At 33.2% G+C, this 13,781-nt stretch overlaps 1 protein-coding gene and 1 long non-coding RNA gene across 4 annotated transcripts in view; both read right to left on the bottom strand.

Moving 5' to 3' along the window:
• Positions 1 to 5,762, bottom strand: part of LOC125844974 (uncharacterized) — a 135,292-nt gene extending 129,530 nt beyond the window's left edge. The window contains exons 1-6 of one of the 2 annotated variants that reach the window (XR_007444209.1): positions 5,546 to 5,762; positions 4,245 to 4,724; positions 3,725 to 3,813; positions 3,145 to 3,244; positions 1,332 to 1,559; positions 411 to 446 (exon numbers count right to left, since the gene is read on the bottom strand). Coding sequence is in view for 1 of the 2 variants with exons in the window: in XM_049524341.1 (XP_049380298.1) it covers positions 1,359 to 1,559; positions 3,145 to 3,244; positions 3,725 to 3,813; positions 4,245 to 4,724; positions 5,546 to 5,686 (1,011 nt within the window). In the remaining variant the exon portion in view is untranslated. Of the gene's footprint in view, positions 1 to 119; positions 447 to 1,331; positions 1,560 to 3,144; positions 3,245 to 3,724; positions 3,814 to 4,244; positions 4,725 to 5,545 lie in introns of those variants that run through there. The other variant, XM_049524341.1, reaches the window with a different exon arrangement.
• Positions 5,763 to 9,328: 3,566 nt separating this feature from the next.
• On the bottom strand, positions 9,329 to 13,779 carry LOC125844519 (uncharacterized). 2 transcript variants are annotated; one of them, XR_007444155.1, is made up of 3 exons: positions 13,460 to 13,733; positions 11,971 to 12,268; positions 9,329 to 9,457 (listed from the first exon to the last, which is right to left on the bottom strand). It is a non-coding gene; the product is annotated as an uncharacterized LOC125844519 (long non-coding RNA). The 2 variants fall into 2 exon arrangements; XR_007444154.1 differs by lacking the exon at positions 9,329 to 9,457 and having other exon boundaries at positions 11,944 to 12,268; positions 13,460 to 13,779.
• Between the last annotated feature and the right edge of the window lie 2 nt (positions 13,780 to 13,781).

Raw genomic sequence — 13,781 nt, forward strand, 5'->3', positions numbered from 1 at the left:
CTACACAAAAACGCTTGAAGATAAACAAGAAATAATTTATAACGTAAAACATTGTCCATGAAAAACATTTACGTTCCCTCATGAGCAAGCTCGAGCAAATAGAGGAAAAAAAGAGATGATATAAGAAACTAACAAAAGATTTCATCTAGTAAAAAAGTTGTATGCATCTCATGCAATTATCCAGTAAGGCTATTCCCAGAACACAACACACCATGGTTACAATTGACTTCCATCTAAGATATCTCGAATACATCTACTCTATAACAAAGAATTTTGCAGACGAATGTGAAAAGAAGCAGCACCATGATATGGAAGAAGTTTACTACTATAGAACTTCCTTCTATTAAGTTGAATGACGCCAGAGGATCTGTAACGATGATGAGTTTGAACAACTTTCGCAAGAGAGCTGTGGCAAATCAACTGCAAGGACAGCATGCCCCGTTTGTCTGTGGAAAGAAGTGGAGAGGCAAATATCAGACTATATGAACGAGAAGTTGAACATAAAAAGGAGCACATTCGTCAAAAGTACTTTAAAACCTAACAAGAAAGATCTAATATAGACAACTGGTAAATACCTACAACTACTGTTTTTGTTGATCCATTAGCATATTTATGTTCTGCTTGCATAGCACGATCGTAAAATAGATTACACTAGTCTATCTAGCTGCTTCCACCTTGAGCTAGACTACTTTTGGGGCAAAGGAGATTGTGGAGCCAAAAGATCAGTACTGCTTGTCTGCTTGACTAGTGGCGAGTGCAGGAGCTGCTATATTTTTTGACCATCTTTCTCTTTTCCTTTTTCTTGCATTTGTCCTTTCCTTATTAAATTTGATCCCATTTATCTTACCAGTTATCCTCTGTTAAGGTTCAAATATAACTCATAGTGAACCAATATCACAACTCACAAGCCATTCATTAAGACAACTACAACAAAAACATACCCAGTACAGTCCCACATGTGGGGTCTGAGGAGGGGATTTAGACAGACCGTATCCCTACCTTGGGGGTAGAGAGGTTGTTTCCGATGTACCCTCGGTCATTAAGACAGCTAGCTTAGGTAATTAGGCAGCTCTGGGAACAACATAGAGCAAACTCAATTTTTCAAAAGTTTTGTAAAATTAGATGGGCATAGAGGACTATAAAGTTGTTACAATCCAAATTCTTATTAAGTTAGAAATTATAAGTAGATAACTTCTTGCACACAAGATCGCGGTAAAAAGAGTCTTTGCAAAATTAAACAAAGCAAAACGACAACTTATATCTTAACTGACTAGTGTATTCCACTCTAAAATGTGAAGTGCAGAATTTACGTTTCAGAGATAAAGACATACCTTTGACAACTTAGAAGCACAAATATCTCAAGCCATGTTATGACCATTTACTGGATCATCAAGCGGTATTCTACAGATTGATTCTCCAACACTCTTCTTCATAAGAAAATTGGATGAAGAATTTGAGCAATCACTGAAAGCCAGTATTTGTGGCTTTCCAGAAATAGATTTTGCAATGGATTCAACCGCATCAACATAACCTGTCTCAGTAAGAGGTCCATCGATGACCTGAAATACAAAGACTACCATGAGTAATCTCCGAATGGGAACACGTAATGCTAGTGATGTAAATGCCATATATACATCTTGCATATCCATCTCAGAGATCATGAATATAACCTCCAAAAACCAGTCTGACTGGACCATATAATCAAATAAGAGAATAGATGATAGTGGCATAACTGCCAAAAGTATAACATCCTAAATCTCTCTACAAGAGATAACAATGAATAATCTCAATTACAAGGCAAGATTCAACTTTTTTTAAAAAATCAGTATACAAGGCAGGACCCAAATTCTCTGTCCACAATTAGAAAAGGAAAAAATCAAGCGAAAATGTTGAAAATCCTGAATGGATCATAACAAGAAAACGTCAAAGTTTAACAGAAAGAGGAAACCAGAGTAATGCCAACCATAGAACTGGAAATAAACCAAACGAGAGAGGAGAGAGAGACCTACAGAAATTTTTTGTTTTTCGATATTTTATCATGTAGGGGACTGGAAAGGAGAAGAGGAATTGTGGGAGTCAAATCTATGCCTATCGTTTGGAGACTGCCACCATAATACTAGCCTTTAACCTGGATAGTCCTCGAGGGATATTAAGTTCCCAATGAAGAGCCTGTTTGGTTTGCATGTAAATTTGATTCTGATTATTGAAACAAGTGATTGTAGAATAACTAATTTAATATCAATTACTTTCACCTAAAAATTATGTGGTTGACTGAAAATGTAACTTAAATGAAATCAGGCAGGCTCACCAAATCAAAGAGGCCCTTAAATCTGGTTGGTGTTGTCTATGTTGCTCGGACTCTTCAAAAATTTCAACGGGTGCGTGTCGGATTCGCCAAAAGTAGTGTATTTTTGGAGAGTCCGACACGGGTGCGGCATCAAAAGTGAAGAGTCCGCACAACTAAGGGTGTTGTTTAGAAAAACTTTCAAAACCTTCCATTTTCTCCACCCACTAAAAATGGCAAATATGTATTGTATACTTATTTTAGTTTCCTTTACTCGTTTTCCGCAGAGCAATACGTAATTTGAGTGCCAGTTTGTCTCCTTTTGCTTTGTCTCTTCGAGACAACAAAACAAAAGGACTACCTGTTATCCCGGTCTGTTATTAGGATAGGACGGAAGTCGGGGTGGCTGCACTGCGCCGGGCCGGCTTGGAAGCAAGCTACCTCATTTACAGGGAAAACCTTATCCAAATTCTGCTTTCTATCCAGATCCATTCAATTTAAGCTATATGCCAGTTTGTGGTTCTTGCACAAGGTGTTCATTTACCTGTTCTTATTTCAATTTGTTACTGCAATTCCTTTTGCTTTCTTGAAGCTTACCCCATTGTGAGAATAAATTGTTTCTCTTTTTTCCCCTTACAGAGAAGACAATAAGAAAATTGCTAGGCACTGAAACTAACTTTTGCCAAAATAACAAAACAAATTTTTTTAAATTAGAAATTGTGTGGAAATAGAAAAAAGAGAAGTTCTTGTGTTAACTAGAGAGCACAGTAAACCAGTTTCCACCTTTCACTCCTATTACCTAAATACGAAAACTAATGCAAAATCAATACATAAGTAAAATGCAAAATAATCAAAATTACCAGGAAAGAAACATCAGAAGTTTTAATGGCACCATGTGAGAGAAGTTCTTGAAGTCTTTCAGGAGTAGAAATAAGAAACTCGGGCTCACAGTTCTTCAGGCTGTCAACAAAAAGTGTAATCATATAAAAAGAAGGAAGATAGTGAATTTCTTCAAAAGAAAACAGAAGGCTGGAAAGCACACAAGTACAAAAGTCAGCATGTGTAAAAGCAAATGGGAATAAAAAGTAGTAAGCAGTAGTTACTAATTGCAACTAGAGCCAATACAATAAGGAAAAGAAACTTAGAAGCCAAGGTAGGTTACTTTTACAAATCAAGCAAGTAGAAACCAATAGCTACATGTAAAGTCACACAACCAGAAGTTGTTGAATGAAGGCAAATGGCACATGCACACAGTTATTTATCGCCATAATAATAACTACATCTTATTATTAACAGAACAAATCATATGCTAAACAGGGGAAAGTTAGCAATAAGTCAAGGTTCTGAAAAAAATCATTTTCATCTTTCAAGCAATAGACAAATAAATCAACCTTGAGGACTAATAGCCTCAACTATAGAGAAGTTACAGGGAAATCATACCCCTGAATCTGGTGGTCTATAGAAGCACCAGGATGCAGACTCACTGTATGTATTCCAAGAGCTTTCAGAGGCTTGCATATTTTCCGCACCTACGGAACGATTGAAATGCTTATTAAGAGGTCCACAATGCATAGAAGGATACATGTAGATATCCATATAAATTTCACACATGAACTTACAGCTTAGTGAACATCTACCTAAATTATAATGTAAGCACAGGAAGAATACATGCATGGAGAAGGATAAACTGCTCTGGATAATAAATCTTAATCATTTTACTAAAAGAAAGAGGAGATGCATAAAGAAATTCTGTACAACACAAGATTTTCTAAGGACCTTTTATCCAAAAATAAAGACTTTCCGCTGAAATACTTGCTATCAAAAGTCCAATTGGCTTAAGAAAATAGCTACGTAGTATTTAGCAACCATACCATTAGAAATCAATACAACTTTCACAATGTTGTGTTGAACATATTACAAACAATGGAAGCAAAGAAAATTTGGAGAAGATTGCACCAACCTTGACAGCTTTCTCTTGGGAGGGAACAAGGAATAAAAGGAAGGGGTTGCTAATTGATAGACCTTCTTTCTCCTTTCTTGATATGGCATCAGCAGTTGTTGCTGCAACCCAAGCAATTTGCTCAGTTGTAGCATGGGCTTGATTTGTACCAATTATATCTTTGCCACTGGTAAAATATTTCCAGAATTCAATTCCCCATGTATGGACGAAGAAAGGCTTTTCCTCTCCACCATTGAAGGCTCCATCCTGCTGAAGGCCATCCTGAATGGTTTTCAAACAGAGAATTAAGAACTTAGATGGAGCATGCATGTGGAACTCTTCCTTCAATTTGTCAGAATTTTGTGGTAAACTAGTCTTCTTAATAGGGTTCTTGCCCTTCTTCGACAGGTTCTGCTTCTTCTTCTTTTTCTTCACAAGATCAACTTTTCCATGCCTCTCATTGAATGGATCCTCAGGTGTAGGTAAACTATAGCACATTCCCTGTCGATGGAAGGTAAGAAAAAACAGCAAAATTAACACAACGTAAATTAGCCCCATTAGGCTGGTTGCGACAAATTAATATAGGAGTCATATATATATAAATGTGTAGTTCCATTCCAATACCACTTAATCTAAGTCCTGCATTTTCCTCTTGGCAGTTTCACATGACGAAAAAGAAGTGCAAAACTTTGATGGTAACTGGCATGAACATACATGAATGAAAGAGACATGGAGTATTCAATAATCAAACAAATGCACTTCCATAAGATACACCACCAACAAGATCACACTAAGTAAATGAATTCCAAAACATTTCTCAATTCCTAAACAACCAAGAAAACAATTCTTTAGAACTTTCTTCCTCAAAGTCCTCACATTTAACAGCTTCACAAAAAGAACTACTCAAGACACTAATTTTGGGCACAAATAAAGAATACCCAATTCCTTAAAACTCCATTTGAATATACCAAAACGAAAATTTTCCTCTTTCATCCTCAAAGTACACTATTTTACCATTAACAGCTTCACAAAAATAGCTACTCAAAACACTAGTTTTGCATACAAATAAAGAATACCCAGTTCCTTAAAACTCCATTAGAATACACCAAAACCAAAATCTTCCTCTTTCTTCCTCAAAATCCCTCTCTTTTCGCATCAACAGCTTTACAAAAGAACTCCTCAAAACACACAACTTCCATAATCTCTTCTCGACATCCATTTGTCAATACAACATTCCCAGATACTTAACGAAATCTCACATTAAAAATCAACAAACCCACAACCCAAATGGACAAAATGAGTTCATATAATGTGAAATTTACCTCACACATACGGCGTTTGCCGGAGAGTCGACGTTTCTTAGCAGCAATAATTCCGGCGATACGATTAGAGACCTTGTCATCTTGCTTCTTTCTACTCTTCTTATTCTTCCTTCTCTGAATGGAATCATCGCTTTTCCCCATAGCTTGCTCTGGCTGCTGCTATTGTTCAAGTGAAAGAGGCGGTTTTTGCAGTTTTGTGCAGTGGCGCTTTTCTCTTTGATGAAATTATGGGTAGGTTTGATATTAAATCAACAAATCGTGGGTGTAACTGTAATTAAGCAAGCACCATCAAAATAAATACTCCGTACTATTATTAGTAGAAGAAAAAAAAGATTAATTTGGAATTATTTTATTTGCACATAGAAAAGGAAGTTAATATTCATGTACAATTTTATTTTCAATCGGTACTATATCCTTCTCAGACCTCAAATATGAAATTTCAGTGGTATGTTTGAATAGTTTTGATATATTATCAAAAGAGTTGTTCTTTCCTTAATTAGAAGGAGGTTTTATTCGGCGTGAATTCAGAATAGTTGAACTTCAATGTGGGTATCGAACTCCAAGTAAAAAACAAAATAAAATAAAATTTTATATTATATCTTTTTAATCTTGGTATTCGATTTGTAGTTTAAATAATTTTATATTTTATTATAGATTTTAATTTAAGTTCGTTAGTATTATAAGCATAATATTTTTTTATTGATTTATTATAAGTTCTAATGTTGTTATTTCATGATTGTTGTTTTAATATACATAGATTAAGTAGGCGTTTGACCATGCAATATTATATCATGATCGTGAGATGAAATCAGCATTTGGACATGAGATTTCTCACTGATTTCATATCATGAGATGGAATCCCATATTCTCCAAAAATCATGATTTGGAAATTTCATATTATGATCTGAGATTTTTTAAATACAAAAATTGACCCAGAAGTTTATATTTTGTTAAAACAACGCCACATTTTTATCTACGGACCATTTATTTCATATGTAAATAAAATTTATAACCACCTCATTATTTTTTAAAATTTATTATTCTCACAAACATAAAATTTATTATTGCTTTAAATTTGGTGAATATAAATGATAAAGTATGAATTAATTTGGTGAATATAAATAAGAATAGAGGGAGTAATATTTTTTTTCGTTTTTCATAATAAAAGAAACTTCTCTTTTGGCTACATATGAAAATGTTTAAAGCAATTCAATATGAAAAAGAGCAAAATTGGTGATGTATGTTTGATAATCACTACTTCCAATATGTTTGAGTTAAGCACGAAATTAATGCACGAACCAGTATGATATTGACACAACATTGTCATAGCTTGTACAATATTACATAATTATTTGGAGAATACCAAAGGAGTGATGAAATTTTTATGGTCTATGAGCATGAAAATATAGTTGCGAATGATATTGACCAACAAATAGCTCAAAGTAACAATGTTGGTTTGTCTTCTCGGTCATAAGATCGAGAAATGCAAGTTCAACGTGTGGAGATTGTCCGTACTATGTAGGGGGACTGTATTAAAGACTAGTACACTACAATTTATGTTCAATTTTTTGATTGAATTTAAGTTTGATGAATTAAAGTTAGATGAAACAAATACTTAAGTGGAGAACAAATAGTTTTGTAATAATTTATTATGCGATTTTATATATAAAATATTTCATGATCAGATTGAATAAACAATTGAGGCATTTTAAAATAGTTTTACAACTTATGAGATTTTTATGTTTATAAGAAAATATACAACACAAAAATTTCATATCGCATATCCAAACAAAACTTCAATTTCATCTCATAATTTCATATTATGATATCATATCATGATTCTATATCATGATTCCATCTCGTATGGTCAAACGGGCCCTAAGTATATATACATATTTTATGTTTGTACGTGTGTGCATATGCTTGTATATTTAAATATCACTTTTCTCTTATTTTCTATTGCTTATATAGATAAATGAGTTTTGATTGTTGTTAATGAAATAACTTTTAAATTATAATTTAAAATTCATTTACTGTATAAATAAATAATATCTTAGGAATTATTATAAAATATTTCATTCCCTTAGTTTTAATTGGTTTGTGTGATTTTGACTTGGTAGCAAGTTTTAAAAAATGGAGAAAACTTTTAAATCTTATAATATTAAACTAAAGATACGTAGTTCGGTACAAAATCTCAATACCACTTGTATTTTATTCTTTATTGGAGATAAAAAGTAAATTAAACGGGAATAACATTATGAAATAAGATTCCCATAAATATACTTTTGGTCTAAATTATTAACTGCAATGATATTTTTGGACTTAATTATTAACTGGGGACAATTTTATTCAATTCCACATAATTTAAGACGTTTTTTAACCCTTTATTGTTGCTTAAATAATGAAAAGTTTGGAAACAATAGACTTACAGGCAATAAGGATTGCATAGATGTATGACTAATGTTTTACTCACTAAAGATGTCTCAAAGTAGGTGATTACACAATACATAACTCTATAACTTATCGAAGACACTTGAGTAGGCGATTAGACAAGACATAACTCTATAACTTATCGAAGACATAACTTCAAATAGGAAAATATGAAGGTCGAGAATAAGGATAGAAAGTTAATAACTAGTCATCTTATTCCCTTAGCAGTATTATTGCTATCAATCTTCTATGATCATTCCAATTTCATCGAACGTATTACCAAAACATGTGTGTACTCATATCATCTAAAAATATAAGTTGTTAAAAGGACACTATTATTTACTCAACAAGTTGGGCTAAGATAGATTCAAACTGAAAAACTAACATTACCAGAAAGTATAAAAACATTTTCGACAATGCTACCAACACAACTAAAAACACCATTTGATAACTTAAAAACTCACACTAAAATTAGGATATTGCCCGGAAACTCTTATAATAAACACCATTTCCTACACTTCTGCGTCTTGAAAATATGTACGAAATACTGATAAATGACAAGAAAAATACACAACAAATATCGTCTATAAGGTAATATTAGTGAGATACGACTAATTGCATGATTGAACCTCATCAAATTGAAATAAATATATATACATTATTACATTTAACTTGAAAATTTTATCATTGACCATCTCCATAGCTTCGCGTGAGTGAATAAGAGATATATATGATATCCACATTGAACATTCACAAAAGAATCTGCAATATTATTTTGTGCAAAGCAAATTATTCAAATCTTCGCTTAAAAAAGCAATACTATTTATTATAACATATATTTTCTTAATTGGTAATCACACGTGTCGAAAAACTAGTTGCAATATAAGCAGAGACAGAAAACATTCATAGAGAAGGATAAACTGTTCTGCATAACAAATCTTAACACAAGATTTTCTAAGGACCTTTTATCCAAAAATCAAGACTTTGAGCTGAAATACTTGCTATCAAAAGCCCACCTAGCTTAAGAAAATAGTTAGGTAGTATTTAGCAACCATACCATTAGAAATCAATACAACTTTCAGAATGTTGTGTTGAACATATTACAAATTAACAATGGAAGCAAAGAAAATTTGGATAATATTGCACCAACCTTGACAGCTTGAACGGCATTTGACTCTTGGCAGTTTCACATTATGAAAAAGAAGTGCAAAACATTGATGGTAACTGAATATGAATTTATTACATGAATGAAAGAGACTTGGAGTATTCAAAACATACTAGAAGATATCGTAAAAAAGGAACAATTGCTAAGTTTTTCTATAATGAAGTCCTGGAATTCATATGAACTTAGCTAAAGTCATTTGTTTTCAATATATGATAATTACAACAAGTATTTATGTCGTAGGATTAGGCAGAATTCTTGGCTTTGGCTTCACTTCAACTTCATTTACACTGCACACAAATATGGCATCCAGCTCATGACTGCAGGTGGTCCAGTAAAAACAATCAGCATATATATCAGTCAGTTAGATACAGAGTGATAGAGATCAAAGGCATTTCCTGATACAATCAGCATATTAGTTTACCATTTTGTCGCTATATCAAATATAAATACTATTAATCATCTAATATATTGTTAATTAAATATTAAATAGAAAATTTTAGTTACTACAAGGGAGAGTTACACATTAAGCCAATATCAAATTTATCAAAATTCTTTCGGTTACAGTTTATTCATGAATTAATATTACATTGTTATAAGTAATTATTATCAAGAAGACAAAAAGACACCTAATTATATTGTTCAATGAATTAAAGGTGAAAATCAAAGGTTACATAATTAAGTAGGAAACTGATGGACCTCTTTTATTTTTTCCTTTCATCTCTCCTCACCTAAGGTTTTCCTATTTAAAGTCACCTAGAAAGGGAAATGAACTTGCAAATCTCATATCTAATCTTCTTACTAAAGTATGTTATTGTCAAATATCTCTTATAAATTAAGATCCATTTTCTCATCTTTGATATATCATTTCTTTCTTCTTTTCTTGATTTCCTTTCTGGTCATATTCATATGCTCATAAGGTAAACTCCTAAGCGAGCAAGTCGGTGGACATCCTTCTCTAATTCCTTCCTTTCTTCCACAACATGTGCTACACTACCCATAGATAGACTGCTAAGAGCATCAGCTACCACATTGGCTTTGCCAGGTAGGTAAAGCACATTCATATCATAGTCTTTGAGGAATTCAAGTCATCTCCTCTGGCGAAGATTCAACTCTTTCTGGGTGAACGCATACTGAAGGCTCTTATGGTCTGTGAACACATTCACGTGCACATCATACAAGTAATGTCTCTAAATCTTTAGGGCAAATACTAGGGCTGCGAGCTCAAGGTCATGAGTCAGATAGTTCTTCTCATGCACCTTAAGCTGTCTAGAAGCATAAGCTATAACCTTACCTCGTTGCATCAACACACAACCTAGGCCGACTCTGGATGCATCACAATAGATCACATAACCGTTTGAACTCTCTGGTAGAGTCAAAACAGGAGCTGTAGTCAACCTAGTTTGCAGTTCTAAGAAACTCTTCTCACAATCATCTGACCACTGAAACTTAACCTTTTTCTGAGTCAACTTAGTCAATGGAGAAGCTATGGATGAGAATCCTTCCACGAACCTTCTGTAATAACCAGCCAAACCTAAGAAACTTTTGATATTTGTAGGAGAGGTAGGTCTGGGCCATTGTTTCACTACCTCTATTTTCTGAGAATCCACTCGAATCCCTTCGCTAGATATTATATATATGACCAAGAAAAGCAACTGATTGCAACCAAAACTCACATTCTCTAAACTTAGCGAATAACTGGCGATCTTTGAGAGTTTGCAGGAAAACCCTCAAATGAGTCGCATGTTCTTCCTCAAATAAGTTTCATCTTACTTAGCTTAAAAATTAAACTTCATCTTATTTAGCTTAAAACTAAAACTTTCATTTTAAGTTTATCAAAGTAAAAGAAATTTTATTATTAAAGTTATCTACATTTTAATGGATACATAGAATATAATTTTTAAGTGAGTAATAAATTATGTAATTCAAAATATGTAATTTAGTAGTGGAGTGAATATTTTAAGAGAAATCAAAATATAAATAAATATAAAATTAGGCAAAAAAATCAACTTATAATATATTCATAAATAAAAATTGTATTTATAAGATGTAATTTTTTAATAGAAAATATATTATGATAAAAACAACGATTAAGTAAGATTGTGAATGTTATTATAGTTGTTTAAAATTATATTACTATACATGAATGTATTAGTGGTGTATAAAAGAGAGTTTAAGGGGTAATTTTGCTAATTTACATACTTTATCCCATGATAAGTTATCCTGGTATTACTATTCCACCTTCAGGGAGGGATAACTTATCCCAGTACTATTTGTTAATCCTGGGATAAGTTATCCCATCCTGTCCAACCAAACAACGGATTAAGAGACACTAAATTTTTATCCCAGGATAACTTTCTCTTATCCATCACATCAAACGACCCCTTAGTGATGGTATAAATTATCCTATATGCATGGTGCTTATCCCAAGATAATTAATCCCGAATAACTTGTTCCCAACTAAACAACCCCTCAAGCTATATGACTTCACTAATAGAAGGTTTATTCTTTAAGTAACCTTGAATTCTTGATGATTTCACTTTCTCCTTGACCAAATGTTTGACAATCTTCCTATGAAGAGTTTGTTATCATCAAGAAAAGAAGTAAGGTTCTAATATATCACTACTCCGTTCATAAGATAGCTATTAGAGCTACTTATCTACCTGAAGATTTATATAATACTTTGACACACAAAAATAGTGAAGCAATGTAGGATGACACCCCTCACTGCCTACACAACATATGGATTAGAGAAAAAAAAAGAGATTTGTTAAAGAGGACACCGTCTTAAAAGATAATATTCTTACAACATAAACTAGTAAGCATTACTTACAGAGGATTTACATCTATCAGGAGCAATTATTACAGCCATGGATCAACCTGGTTTTATAGCTCCATTGGATCGTTTTCATGCATTCTGTTAACTTGAGAATGCTCTGATGTTGAACAGCCAAGTGAAACATACAAAGATGTACTAGCCTAATTTTCAAGCTCAATGATCTTCACCACAGATAGTCGCCAACTTTCTGGAAAACAACAACTCGGTCATGTGGCTTTATAACACCAGCTGTTTTCCCATGGTCTAGTGCAACCTTCAATATTGACTCATCGGTTGCATTTGTGGACTCAGCCTGAAGAAGGAAAGAACAAAGTCAATATTCTCGCCAAGCCACACCAAACATTCTAACAAGAAGAAAGAAGGTTACAGTAACTATGAAGTTAAGAAGGCCAGAAGGAAGATAATGCACTTCCCAAAGTTCTTTTCCCTTTCTGATTAAATGTAAGTTGATATATGACATTTTTATCTTGTATGCTTATCAACTTATTTATACATCATCTTAAATTATCATTCCTCTTTATACTTTTTTATTTTACTCACATGGTACAAAGGCTCTACAATCTTAACAGCAGCATAAGTAACTTCCATTCCATTCACCTTGTTTTTTCTTTCTTTAATCTTAGCATTTTAAGAAAGTCCGTTCTTGTAGCTTCACTCTTATATCAAGTAACTGATCCAGCGATACCTGTCTCTTTTCGTGACTCTTCCAGCAGCACATACACCCCTTTCCAGTCAATTTTTCGGCAAGTTTATGGAAATTGGAACTTTCCTGACGAGATGTCCATGACTAAGGATTTTCTGACAAGATTCCAATGACCAGAACTTAGTCAACTAGATTTTGATTATGACTTTATGGCAAGTTTTATGTTGACTATATAACTGTATATGTCTTCAGAAAAGGCAAGCTCGAGCAAGACAAACTAGATGACATTAAGTCTTACCCAAGTAATTGCATACGCATTAGGTCTAATGTTTTTAGAAAATTTTAGTGTTGGAGAACCTGAATTATTTAATGTTGGCATAAAACGAGTCAACAATGGAGCAAAATATATACTCCCTCTGTTCCACTTTGTTTGTCATAGTTCGACTCGGCACGAAAGTGGAAAAAGGAAGACTTAAAAGCTCGTCGTCTAAACCATGCCATAACAAGTGTGTAGCTATAAAAGCAGAGTGTTATTCTTTTTTAAACGGAGTAATAAAGAAGTAGTGTCAAATAAAGCGAACAGAGGGGTAATAAGGATACATATAGTCGACCACAATGAGCTTGAATGATGTGTTGTCGTCATTGTATTCTCTTACCTTTAATATTTTGCTCATAAAATAATACAGAAGAACTAATACAAGATGAGGTCAAGTGACATTGTTAATCACACACTTCACAATTCCATGTTGGTTAACATAATCTTTTAATCAGAATACAGAACTACAGTAGCTCTAGAAAGAAATCACTTATTTAGGGAGGAACAGATGAAAATTTTCATACCGGATGTCTTGGATCTGCAAGGATGGGGAAAATCCTTCTAACAATAAGAGACTGCCTAGCCTGTCATTTAAGTCATCAATGCAATAAAATCAGTTTCATTTTCGATTTGCCAATGATACATCATCTATAATAATATGAATTAAAGAAAGAAAAAAGAAAGCATCAGAAGAAGAGCTTTATTGGCATCCCAATAAACCTTTTCTAACATCAAGCATCAGTCCGAGTGATTAAGAAGTAGTTGGGAAAATTGACAGTCTAACAGGATTCAAATAGTTGCTTCACATCAGAATTACTGGGTGTTTATTCGAAACACAATTTTTGC

Source organism: Solanum stenotomum, chromosome 11 (genome assembly GCF_019186545.1).
Source record: "Solanum stenotomum isolate F172 chromosome 11, ASM1918654v1, whole genome shotgun sequence".
Lineage (NCBI taxonomy): Eukaryota > Viridiplantae > Streptophyta > Magnoliopsida > Solanales > Solanaceae > Solanum > Solanum stenotomum.